At 34.9% G+C, this 14,064-nt stretch overlaps 1 protein-coding gene across 1 annotated transcript in view; it reads right to left on the bottom strand.

The window, feature by feature from the left end:
* The window catches only part of COPB1 (COPI coat complex subunit beta 1), a 33,537-nt gene extending 20,018 nt beyond the window's left edge, over positions 1–13,519 (bottom strand). Inside the window, exons 1-8 of the mRNA XM_069554319.1 lie at positions 13,207–13,519; positions 12,309–12,465; positions 8,769–8,998; positions 8,178–8,347; positions 6,442–6,556; positions 5,144–5,236; positions 3,290–3,427; positions 1,331–1,450 (exon numbers count right to left, since the gene is read on the bottom strand). Of these exons, the coding sequence (XP_069410420.1) occupies positions 1,331–1,450; positions 3,290–3,427; positions 5,144–5,236; positions 6,442–6,556; positions 8,178–8,347; positions 8,769–8,998; positions 12,309–12,399 (957 nt within the window). The 5' untranslated portion in view covers positions 12,400–12,465; positions 13,207–13,519. The remainder of the gene's footprint in view (positions 1–1,330; positions 1,451–3,289; positions 3,428–5,143; positions 5,237–6,441; positions 6,557–8,177; positions 8,348–8,768; positions 8,999–12,308; positions 12,466–13,206) is intronic.
* Between the last annotated feature and the right edge of the window lie 545 nt (positions 13,520–14,064).

Here is a 14,064-nt window from a genome sequence, read left to right as displayed (position 1 = left end):
TATCAGTATTTCTGGTCACAAGAAGAAAATCTTAACTGCAGAATAGAGGGTTCTATCATGACCTTAATTCTCTGATCAATAATAAAATCACTACTGTCAGACAAAACAGATAATTTGAGTTGCCTGATGTAAGGCAACATGAAGTATGTAGTATCACATATGATGCATTCAAACTGAACATGTTTACTCTGTCAAGCTTTAGCTCAAACGTGCAGTTTATAGGAAATACAGAAATCAGAGCAACAAGCTAAATGACACCAAAAAAAGTAACCAGATACATCCAGGAGGAGTCTCTCAAACAAGTCAGTGTTCTGAAAAAATGATACTGTTCAAATTAAGAGACTCAAGGAACCACACATCACAATTACATACATCACAACCAAGTGTGATGTATGGCTATAAATAGGAAAAATCAAACCAAAAGAGTGTTTTAGGAATATCTGGGAAATTTGATGATTCATTAACAATTTTGTTAAGTGCGATAATGTTATTTTGGCTCTGCAGGAAACTAATATTTTAAAGAAGCATACTTAAAATTCTATAGCAAGTGTTTTTAAATATAGCAAAACAAAATATTTCACTTCTTTAAAACTTTATTTTTTTTTAAAATTCTGATAAAAATGTTCTAAAATTTTTAAGGATAAACTCCTCTATAACCATTACTTATATATACCAGTTGTTAATATCTCACCACATTTGCTGTGTCTTATTCTCTATACTCCGAAATGTTTCACTGTATACCCAAGAGTAAGAAAAATTTCCTATATAACACAATTATCAAATTTAGAGAACTTAACACTGATTAATGATACTATTAACTAATACAGAGTTTGCATTCACATTTCCCCAACTTTCCCAATAATGTCCTTTATAGAAAATGTTTTTGTTGTTACTGATCCAGGATCAGCATTGAACGTAGCTTTATTTTTATCATGGGGCTTTAGTTTTATAATAATCATTGTCACAGATTAAACAGGTATATTGATAATTTTCTAGAATCTAATAATCTTTCATTCTCCGTTGGTGTTAATTACTTTGCAAAAAATGTAAATTAAAACTAAAACAAATATATCTCTACTTGTAAGAACACCAAGTGCAGTACAAACAGAAAAGATAAAATGTAACACATTAATTCATGTTAGAAATTATTTTTAATAACAAAGACAATACCCCAAAAGGCTACAGTGCTTCAGGAGTTATACCTTAGTTGATCAAAATTTAAACCACCATATCTCCAAGCATTTAAGCTAACCAAGATGAAAAGTATTGGGAATTATTTCAATTTGAAAGAAGATTCTATTTAGGATTTCTCTGTTTCAGAAATATTTACCTGTAGTACTCGTTCATGAGCAGGATGTTCTTTTAATTCTATCAATCGATCTAGAACTATAAGCTTTACATTGTTGTCACTCTCCTTAATAATTAAATCAATGTAACACTGAGCAGCAGCCTATGTAAAAAAAAGAAATATATTTTAAGAACACATTCATCTATCTTAAACATAGAATCTGAAAGTAAGTAAAGCCTCCAAGAAGCCAAAATACATTCACTATCCTACACTGAAAATTTATGCATTTTTCTCAGAGGAATGTGTCCCTCTACTACCCAAGTTCTAACAAATTTCTTTTTTTTTTTAATTACAAAAAATTGGAAGCATCACAAATTAAAAGGATGAGAAGAGGTTGTTACAGCCAGAAACCCTCAATAACAGCCAAAAATTAAGGGCTGAACCTAAGGAACAAGGCAGAAAAAAGCAGATAGAGAATCCCAAACAGTTTGGCTACTAAGCAACTTTTAAGTTTAGGTACAAACCCTAACCCACTTGCATTACAGAACAGAAAAAATCAAGAATATAAAGATGGCTCTGAGTCATTAAAAGTAAAGGGCAAAGAAGCAAATCTGAAAGAGCTCCTAATGACTAAAGCTAGGACAATTTGATCAACAAAATAATAATACTGGACTATAATCCATAGCATAAAACATCCATACTGATATAAAGAAGGAAGGAAAGAAGGAAAGGAGAGAGGGAGGAAGGGAAGAAAGAATGAAGGAGAAGGGACAGCTCCTCCCTGCAGAACTCCAAATAGTAAGTGTAGAATGAGGGTAACAAAAAATCACCATTAGGATATCATAATAGAAACTGCTATAGAAAAGATCTACTGATATGTGCCTAAATTAGCTGGGTATAAGTCTGAGGAGAAATAGGATATTTGCAGAGTTTCTAGGTATGTTCTCAAAATATTTATTGATTACAAAAGGAAAAATCATAAGTCAACAGTAGAGAAATCTGACAGAGACCACCTTAACTGAATGATCAAGTTTAACATCACCAGTAATAAGGTATATCAGCATCATGTAGGATAGGATACACTGAGAATGGTGTACCACTTCTGTGGTACTTCCCTAAAATATTTGCACATTAAACTAATGAGGAGAAAATGTCAGACAAACCAAAATTAAGAGATATTTTACAAACAAACTGACCCAGTACTCTTCACAAGTATCAATGTCATGAAAAACAAGGAAAGGCTGAGGAACTATCCCAGACTAGAAGGACACGGACACATGATAACTTAGTGTTACATGGGATCCTAGACTGAATTCTGGGACAGAGAATGAACTTTAGTAGGATAACTGATGAAATCTGAATAAAGTCTATAGTTTAGTTAACAATATTGTTCCAACGACAATTTTAACTTTGACAGCTACACAATTGTTATGCAAGACATGAACATCATGGGAAGCTGGGTGAAGGGTAATGGGAACTTTGACCTATTTTTGCAACTTTTCTGTAAGTTTAAAATTATTTCAAAATAACACATTAAAAAAGAATTTTTTAAGTATTGGTGGTAAAAGCACTAAATTCCCCTATTTATACAATCTGGTTTTCTACAATAATTCATTCTATGAATAGAGTAGGGTTCCTCACATAGTCTTGACAGTATATTAAAATATTTCATTATCAAAAACATTCACTGGAACTGTTTTAGGGTACATTATTTAGGATTCAGCATCCATTTCCCCAGATCTAGTTCTTAATGTAACTGAAGTATGGGGTGGAGATCTTAAAATACCAGTATCATGCTCCAGAAACTACAAATACTGCTATTCTGTCACTTTTACTCTTTATATACATATGAAAGCAGAAAGTAAGAAAAGAAGGTTGGACTACACTGGAAATCAAAGAATTTTCTAAAATTTGTAGTTGATTGTAAGGTTACTACATCAAGTGAGAAGACAGCATGTCTATCATCTAACTGGCACACAGACACACAAAAAAGGACAGTACCTTGATGGCAGTGGGTGCACTAGAGAGGGTTACTAATGTTCCAGCAGCTTCGTACTTTACAGCAGGGCTAGATGACTGTAGTAAGTTATAGATGCAGCGAATGAAACGAGCCCTTTCTGATGGATTAGCATGACAAACCTGGAGAAGAAAACATTTAGGTTTCAACTGAATTCAGGAACACTTGCTTTCAAACAAATTCTTAAAGACAGATGTCAGCTTATGGGATACGCTGCTGCTGCTAAGTCACATCAGTCGTGTCCAACTCTGTGCAACCCCACAGACGGCAGCCCACCAGGCTTCCCCGTCCCTGGGATTCTCCAGGCAAGAACACTGGAGTGGGCTGCCATAGTTTTCTTCATTTGAAAGCTAAGAGATGTTGGCCAATGCAGGATGAGACACCATGATACAACACCGGTAATTTCCGGAAGAAATAGATTTTACTTCAAATAACTAACTGTTACAGCTACTCATTCATTTATTCATTCAATAATAATTTATATTTCCACTCTTTCATAAAAGGTTTTCAGATGGCTTATAATTAAAGACATGCACACTATACACAAGACATTAACCAAGTAACTAACATTCGTACTGTAATAGGTATTAAAGTTTGTCCTACATTCTATACTGGATGTCACATCAAAAAGGTAAACATGATGGATTACATGAATTTCAATAAATAATAATAGAAAAATACTAGTTTTTTAATAAAGCAAGAGCACTTCTTTTTCAAATACTACTACTGCACTTATAATTTGGGACCATATTCAATGTTGAGAAGACAAATAACATTTTCTATTCCATTCTAAATGCATCTTAATATTTTTACCTGTGAAGTAAATAGTTCTTATTTTTTCTCTCTTGAAATTAGCATTTATGTTAGATTTTTCTAAAATGTTTAGTCAAATCTCTATTACTCCATTAAGACTCAAGACCTCTTTCCTCTCACTATAACCTGGACCCTACTAGACAAAGAAGTCATTCGACAGCAGAGAACTCCTACTTTTGAGAATCTCAGTGGCATCCCTGCACCATACAGATGAATTACATTTTTATATTTACATATGTAATATTCATAGTTCTGGCTTCATCTTAAATGTCAATTCAAAATGACTGGATAACCTGTGTTGAAAGGGGCCTCTTTCCTGCAGAAGCAAAGAGGATGTAATGAGTTAGCAGGGTCCGCTATGTATTCTGTTCATGCCATTCTATGCAATAGAATCCATTCCTAACATATATTTTTGTTGGCCTCCAATGGTATTAATAGCAAAACTGGATGTTACTGCATCTTTTATTTTCTCAGAATATTAAGATATAATCAATTTTTTGAAGGATATATTGAATTAAAATGTTGTCAATAAAGTACTTCATTTTAAAACCCAAATCTCTGATCGTCTTAAAATTCCTGTGAGTCAATGGCATAAAATGTCATTTTAACATATTTAAAATCTTTCTATTCTCTTTTACAAACAAGGAACAAAAATATATTTAAGACTTTTTCTCATTTGTCTTTAGATTTCCAAAGTAGTTGGCTATGTATTCAAAAAAAGATCTTGACTTTTAGTTCAAAGCCTAATTCATAGTCAATTCAGTGACTGAGCAGTATACAACAATTTCTTCACATATGTGTTGGGTCAAACCATGAATTTTTACAGAATTCTTTATGGAGATTTAGAAAGAATGGAAGAATCTGGAAAATATGACAAACCAAAGGGAGTAGGGAAGACTTGAATAGGCCATGCTGCAAAATATTTCTACTGTTAAAACATATTACCACACCAATTAAGTTGTGCCCTCAAGACTGTTTAACCTTATCTCAAACTCTTAATTTTACCCATTATAGATTAGTTTTACCTTATAAATTAGTTCAACGATAACCAACTGAAGAATGTCTCCAAATGTCTGAACTTGATCAATACAAGTACTTAGGTAATCCAAAGCTCTATCCTAAAAAAAAAAAGAATATATTTATCAAACTCAACCTCATTCAATAAAAGGACTTAAAGAAAAAAAAAAAGCATACATAACTAAACCTAAAACAAATGAGGAAATCAGGGCAAAGAAAAACTAACTGAGGAAAAAAATACAGGTTAACACATAAATATAAGATACAAAGTCAAATATATTTTCTATTAATAGAAATGGGCCACAAATCCAGCATTAGAATTTTCTAGCAGCTAAACTAAGGAGAAAAACACTATGTATTACCTGATTCAGGGTATCTACACAACCTAAACAAACCAATTGCCTATGAATACAGTTATTTCTGTTTCTGAGACCTAAAATAAAAATCTCACTGATTCTCACACCCTTAACACTGTAACATAGAGAACTATGGTCTCATCAACATCTCTATAGTAAAAGTATCAATAAATTCTATTGAAATTCTAATTATGTAGGTAAATAGCATAACACCAAAAACACAGGTCAATAAAACCAACTGTACAAAAGGACAAAGCTCTGTGGCCCAAATAAGCAGCATTCTTATAATTTTGTTTACAAAGATAAAATGATAGCATCTAGATTTCAGAAGAATGGACAGATTCCATTATTTTTTCAGCCTTCATGCATATTTTGATAATAAATACTGGATGGCAAAAGTTCTAAGATTAAATGCCACCAATGTGTGCAGAATCTCTGCTAACCAGCAGAAGAATAAACTTTAATCACCAGCAGAGCTGGATATAGGGCTGACATTTACATATGAAGTTTGAAAAGCCTAACAAAAACATACATCTACACTGAACTCCACCCTCTTTCAAAGCTATGGCTTGGGACAGACCCTATAAAGAACTTCTGTTTTTCTCTATTAAACAATTTTAGATCTTTACCAACAGAAGGAAAAATAAAGCCCCAAACCTGGGTGCCAAAGCATATGGCCACAATAATTTCAATCCAGAAGAACTGTAAAATGGCTGTTATTAAAAATGTCTGTCTGATGTGTACTTAAAAAAAGAAAAGAACACATACATAAGCAATATACCACAAAATGAATTTTTAAAGTCTATTTTTATATAAATTAAATCAAAAATCTAAAAAAAATCAAAATAATACAAATCATATGTACTACAAACAAAATTACTAAAAACTTGTGTAATATCTTTAATTCTCACTTAAATAGTCATAAAAGTATTTTTTAAAAAATACTTCACCTGATCTGCATGAATTAGCATCATAAATGCATTTCTTTTGCAACTTGCATCCTTCTCATTCACCAGAAAATCATGTATTAATTCAGGAGCATCCGGTATAAGATGTTCAAAGTTTCTTCAAATAAAACAGGTAATATTCATATTTAGTAACTCTCTGGACTCTACTAAAATTAACCTTTATCAAACCTTATACCATTATTAATTGTTTTGCTTTTTTAAACTTTAAATCAATTAGAAAATTGTGAGTATGAATCAGAAATTTACATATTCATCTATTTATCAAATTGTGTTTTTTAGTTCAAATTAGAGAAAGCTGATTTACTCAACATGCTATCTATCAACTGGACAGCTCTAATTTCTCTTTCATATACTTTAGGGCTATAATATTGATGCTCATAATGACAACTTTGAGGTACTGAAAGATCCTACATTAAGGATTATTGGAGGGACTTCCCTGGTGGCCCAGTGGCTAAGTCTCTGTGCAATGGAGGGGGGCCAGTACTCAATCCCAGGTCAGGGAGCTAGATCCCACATGCTACAACTAAAGATTCCGCATGCTGCGGCTAAGATCCCTTGCAGCCATATAAATTTTTTAAATATTAAAAAAAAAAAAGAATTATTGGAGAAGAAATAGTCCCTTCAATTTTACTATTTATGCACTGTATTTATCTACTAATTTCTTACTTTGAAAACTTAGAAGTGTTTGTATTATATACAGAACAATGAACACCTGTTTAATAAAAACCATCCCCTAGCCCTTTTTCCCCCCTAACTTTAACAATAATTAATTCATAGTCATTTTGGTTTCACCTGTCTCACTTCCTCTCCTCCCATATTATTCTGAAACAAATCCAAGACCATTTAACATTTCTTCTGTAAATGTATCAGTATGCGTCTCTAAAATTAAGAACTTTCTTTTCAAACTAACATTATCATGTAGTAAAAACTAGTAATTTCTTACTATCATCATACAGACTGTTCAAATTTCCAGTTGTCCTATAATCATAATAATTTCTTTGTGTGTACTCTAAGTTTAAATTCTGAAACCTGTGTAATCTGTAATAACTTCCAAAGAACTCTACATTATTAACCAGATTACCACCTTCCTGAACAGATACAAAATCCAATATAACTGTGAAATTACTAAATTATTGACTATTAAAGTACAAAGATGTTTATATAAATTACATCCTAATTCTAAATAGACTGACACCAGTGACTGTAAAAACCAAGCATTCCAGCCTAAAGTCCAAAATTTTTAGTTTTCTAAGAACAGGAATCAGCTGAGAACTGCAACCCTTCCTATTAAAAAGTTTCCTCCTTAAGACCTCTAAGTATAAAAAGACAAGACCCACATCCTGCAAAAAGAGAATTCTAAAATAAGGCCAAAACCTCAAAGTTATGGGCTAAGCAAGTTAATAAATTAATTAACTGGGCTGGAGTACTAAAATTGAGAAAGACAGGTAGTGACGTAAACTGGAAAGCATACAACCTGTTTAAATGGGGCCCCTGCCATTCACTTCCAGCAGATTACTGTCATGTAGAAACCAGGACCTGGTGTTGCCAGATCTTTTTGACTTTTAAATGTTAACAACTTAATAAGGAAAAATGTTCAGGCTAATCAAAACATATTTGCAAGGTACATAAAATCTGTAAGGAACCACTCTGAAACTTCTTCTGGTCTGAAAGACTAAACAGTCCATAGAGAAGTAAGCCAAAGGAGGACCTTTATTTACCTATAGATAGTATAGATGGCCAAAACAGCATTTCTTCTAACATAGCTGTGTCGATGCTCCAAACAAGCACGGATAGCTGGCATTAAAGGTTCCAGCAATTCTGCCTCTTTCAACTTGCAAAGAAAACGAAGAGTAGATCCTCGAATAAATTCATTAGGATGCTGAAGATCCTGATATAAAAATCAAATATGAAATGATGAGTCCCAGTATTTTACAAAAAACCACAATGTTTATATACAAAATTTTTCAATTAAAAAAAACTAGGAAGTAGGTTTCAGGACAAATACCTAGATTATTACACAATTTCCATCAGATTCCTATAGATAAAAGCAATTTTTACTTATCACATCAATGTCTTGTATTCTATGTGTCACTGTTTTTTATTAATAACACATAAAAATGCATGGAAAGTATCTGGAAAAAAGCAACAATAAAACTTTTCACAATAACTTTTTACAACTTCTGCTTCAAATATCTAAAACTTACATTTCTGAGATTTAATTTAAAAAATTAAAACAGAGCCCACACCACCAACTTTACAATTATTTAAAAATCTAAGCAATATTTGGAAATAATTACGGTTTAGTTTACCTTTCTATATGCATCACAAACAAGGATCATTTCATGTAAAAGCCTCCCATCTGGAGTTGTTTTAGGAACAATTTCCCAAAATACCAGAAGTAATTTTTTGATGGTATGATCCTGAAGAGGCAGTACAAAGCGAATGATGGTCATCAGAAGTCCAGGAAGTTTTTCACCATTCAGAATCATAATGATTACTTTCTTCAAAGCTTCAGTCTTTGACTTCACATCTCCTTTTTCTGATTTTAAAAAAAAAAATTTTTTTTAAGCACAATTATTTTAAAAGAAAATTCCTCAGATAATTTTAAAAGCAATTAACAAAATAAAACATGTTCTCACTTTATCAGAGGCAATAGTAATAAAGGTACCAACCCAAGTGACAAGGGTTTTCCACCTGGCTCTGCCAAAAACAAGCTGTATGATTTTAGAGTCATTTATCTCTGAACCTCATGATTCTTTACATATAATAGAAAAGCACTGGATTAGATCTTTGACCCCAAACCAATGGAGTTAATGTGGAAGCCATGAATCTATAGGTATACCAAAAAACGTGTATCTCAAACACACCTGTAGCTATTTTTCAAAATGTAAACAGATACGTTATATGCTTTGGAATTCAAAGTAGCTTTTAGTCAGTACCTATTTTCTAAACCAAAGTTACAGCCACTATTATGAAGGGTGGGGATGGGGATAAGTGACCTTTTTTCAACATTAGGAAGAACCTCAAACTCAAAAAAGTTGGGAATTAACAGACTAAATTAACTCCAAAATCTCATCATATTCCCACAGATTATAAAACTTCAGAATCTTTCTTGAGAAATTACCTAAAAAATTGGAGGAAAGTTAAAATGTACTGAATCAGCAACCATTATTTATAATTAAGGATGACACATTTAAGATAAGATGCTAGTTTACTGTTACTTAACCTAAAAATAAGCGCTCTATGTTATGCAAAACAATCTATAATTTCACATCATTATTGCATACTGAAGAATTTATGGTTAAAATCTTTTGGATCCAAAATTTGAAGGCAGAAACTTAAGAGACAAGTATGCTGAATACTAACGAATTTAAGGTACGCATTAAAAATGCAACACAGGACTTCCTGGTCCTGTGGGAATTCTACAATGGATAAGAATTCGCCTGCCAATGCAGGGGACACAGGTTCAAACCCTGGTCCAGGAAGATTCCACAAGTCTCTGAGCAACTAAGCCTGAGCCACAACTACTGAGCCCAAGTTCTAGGGCTTGTGAGCCACAACTACTGAAGCCAGGGTGGCTAGAGTCCATGCTTGTTAAGAGAAGCCACCTCGGTGAAAAGCCAGCGCACAGCAACCAAGAGCAGCCGCCAGCCCAATCTCCCTGCAGCCAGAGAAAGCCTGTGAGAAGCAACAGAGACCCAGCGCAACCAAAAATAAATAAATAAATAACCTCTTTAAAAGAATCGAACACAGTGAGGGTTACTGCCAAAGTTATACCGTAAGTGTCAATGTGAGGTGAAAAAGTGTTATGCTCAGTTGTGCCCGACTGCCCAACTCTTTGCACCCCATGGATGGCAGCTCGCCAGGCTCCTGTGTCCATGGACTTCTCCAGGCAAGAATACTGGCGTGGGTTGCCATTCCCTTTTCTAGGGGATCCTCCCGACCCAGGAATTAAAGCCAGGTTTCCCACATTGCAGGCAGATTCTTCACCGTCTGAGCCACCAGGGAAGCCTTTTAAGTGTCAATGTTTTTGTTTAAAACAGACTAACTTCTTATGCATCTCTCCATGCTTCACAGTAGCTACACATGGGAAAAAAACCCAAGAACCTGTGTGCCATATCAAATCAAGAAATGAACAAACGTAAAAGGATGAAGTTAAGCATTAATCTGGGCAGATCTTCAGTATTTTTCTTTTTTTTAAATATGTATTTATTCATTTGGCTGCTCTGAGTCTTAGCGGCAGCATGGGATCTAGTCCCCTGATTGGGATCAAACCCAGCCCCTACTGCATTGTGAGCATGCAATCTTAGCCACTGAAAAATCCACTTGTAACTAAAGGTTATGAAGTTTTAAAAGTAAGTTTATCAGTAAACTTGTAAAAAATCAACACCATTCATTTCAAGTTCCTCAATCCTTATTTCCCTTTATTCTAACAATTCAAATTGAGGTGAAGAATGCTTCTTTTCACATCCTCAAAATTTTCAGAGGTTCTTCTCCTTTATGAAAAATAGTTTTAAATATCAATTTAATTCACCAAAATATACTCCAGGAAATGTATAGTCATCAGGGCTCATATCCAGTGATCAAAGGTAAAGTGAAATTAAACCATATCAGTGTTTCACCAAACAAAACTATTTGTTATTCAAATTGAAAACTATTTCTAAATTTTTTCACCTCAACTCTATTGAAATACAGTCAAAAATAAACGTAAAATTCAACACTACTTATTTATTTACTTAGTAGGTAAAGTATAGTTAAGAAAAGAGTATTTTTACAGTTAAGGACAAGTTTGTCCTTTACCTTATCACCCACCAATAAACTTAAGTATTTGGGGGGTTTAAAAGTGAAAACCTTTAAATTATGAAAATTTGAAGATTTTGACATTAGAAAAAAAAAGTAATGAAAGTTTATTCAATTTGTATTCCATTCTACTCTTACATGAATATGGGGGGAAAAAGGAAATACAGTATGTGTGGTTTTTGTAAACGAACAAGATCAGCTTAAATGCCATAAAAAAAATTTATTTTTCCTTTTCTAGAAATAGGCCTCAATAGAAACCGAATATTATGTAACCTAAAATCACAAGGTATTCCATTACTGCTGATTAACAGCAGGAACATGCAACTAAAATATCATCTCCTTTCAAACTGTAAACTATATTCTAAAAGACACTATCAAGATTTGAAGCATAAATTTCCCTTTAGTCTGTTTTAAACAGCAGTTATCACTTCAAGTAAAACTTATTTTTATTAGTTCAATTAAGCAAGAATTATTATCTCGGAACGTGCATTACTTTAAAAAAATTTTGGCAGAATTACTCACAAAAAGGAGATACAGTACATACTTTTAAAATTCAGAAATAAAGTTTTTGTTTTCTTCTTTGCATAAATGCTTTAAAAATCAAAAGCATAAATGTTTCTGAGAAAACATATATATGTTCCAGTGTTGACTTCATTTGTTCAACAGGCAGTAAAACAAAAAGAACAAGCTAAGTAATATGAAGCTAAGTGCACAAAGAAATTAAAACATTCTAATACTCACTCTTAATCTGTTATCTACAAAGAACTGTCAGCTACATTTAAACAAGCCATTATGTTATCTTGAGGAATAGCTAAAAACTAAACCATTATATTTATTTAGCCCCACCCCACCGTGATATAAGCTAAGCTGAGATGTTCTTTTCTTTCCAAAAACCAATACTGCAGGCCTAAAGTAACACATTTCCATTTTTAGCAAGACAAAGTTTTATTGAAGAGATCTTAAAAAAAATTAAGTATTTCTAATTATAAAGGAACTTGAAATGCAAGTGAACTTTTTACTTTCATTTTCAAAATATTACCAACATTTACCTAGATCATTTTTTAAGCTAATTTCAGACGGTGGTTCTGAATCCATTGGCACGTTAATTAACGTATAGCATACGTTCTCGGCAGCCGTCATGGTTCCCGGTCACAGCCTACTCTCGATACAAGATTTAAAGATAACAGATACAAAAAAAAAAAAAACCTAGAAAAAGAAATATAAAGATATTACAACCGAAAAAACAAAAACAGAACCAGCAACTATCGTGATCTTTTCTGTCTAAAGTTCATTCAGCTTGGCTTATGAATTTTACAGCATTAGACGGGGAGGGTCCATCTATATTACGTTGCATAGAAATAAATCCTGATGTATTAAAACACACACTTGTCAGCCTTAGCCTAAGTTACATTATCTCTCACCCCACAACCCCGCCCAGAGTCTAGAAAGCTGTACTGCAGAATTAAAGCCCACAATACAGTGACAAGTCCCCCAGCCTCACCCCATCACGATATAAAAGTGATTTTTAAACATAATACACAATCTGAACTTCTGAAGTTAAAAAGATCCCATGCAAAAATACTCTGCTTAAAACCCTTACAGCGCTTTAATACGTTCACCTATGCGACCCGACTCTGTGGACCAGGAGTCCCTCAACTGGTGCTCTGCACCCCCACGCCCCTTCCCCGTTCCTTCCCTCCTGCAAAGGAAGCCCCGGCCGGGAATGGCGAGCCCCGGGGGCCTGGAAGGGAGAAGACCCCCGGCCAGTAGGCAGGCCAGGATGGGGCGGCCCGCTCAGAGCTTCCCAACCCTGCACTCCACTTCGCCAGGCCCGGACGCTAGCGGCCTAGTCGCTCCCCTTCCTCATCTCCCCGCTAGAGCCCGGTTCCTCCGACTCTGCCCAGCCCAGGGAGCTCCTCCAAGATAAGGGGGCTTGTAGGCCGTTACCTGACTATGAGGGGCAGCAGCTGGGGCAACCGCGGAACCGTAAACTCCGGCTCAACCCACAGCGGCGGCGGCGGACCCGCAGAGTCCTCCGCTGACGTGGAAGGGGGTGGGGAGCCGACCCAGGCCGCAGCCACCTAGACCCTACGGCAACTCAGAGAGGACAAGCCCTCTCCGTCCTGCGCCTGCGCGCTCCGAGTACGTCGCAAGCATTTCTGGTTCCAAAGGAACTTTAAAAGCCTCTTCCTGTTTTGTTATCGTCGGCTGCTTTAGGCCGAAGAGGACACTGGAAACACAAGCTAAGTTTTCCCTGCAAGCCTGAATTAGGCGTTGAGGTCATTTAAACACTACTTAGAAATTGTATTTTCTGCCAGAAACTCCACAGCAGCCAATGGAGGAGAGGGAGTGCTTGGACTCAAGAACATTTCACAGGACTGATGGCCTAGTGGGAAAGAATGCTATCCTGGGAGCTGGAATCCCTTTTCTAGCTCACCCACGAATAAACTGGGAAAGTAACTAAATACAATTTGAGGAAATAACTTCAGTGCTTCCAAGAGACACTAGTTGTATGAAGATCCATTTCAGTTCTTAACGCCTCTGCCTCTGCGGTTAGGCTGGAGTTGCTTGAACATCAAAGTCGCACTGGTTTTGATTTCTGGTCTTTGTTTAGTAACGGTCCCTTTCATGATCCTTTAGAAGAACCTAGATTAAATTTTTTTATGCATAAAGGGAGACTGACAGTCACTCTTTTAAAGCATTTTACCTGTTTCCAAAGACCTGTTACAGCTACAATCAGCCATAGTACCTCCGATTTTGCACATTTAAGTTTCCACATTCTCACCCCTCCCACCTCCCACTCAC

Source organism: Ovis canadensis, chromosome 15 (assembly GCF_042477335.2).
Source record: "Ovis canadensis isolate MfBH-ARS-UI-01 breed Bighorn chromosome 15, ARS-UI_OviCan_v2, whole genome shotgun sequence".
Taxonomy (NCBI): domain Eukaryota; kingdom Metazoa; phylum Chordata; class Mammalia; order Artiodactyla; family Bovidae; genus Ovis; species Ovis canadensis.
Note: the sequence above shows the minus strand (reverse complement) of the source record. Positions and strands in the feature narration are given on the sequence as shown.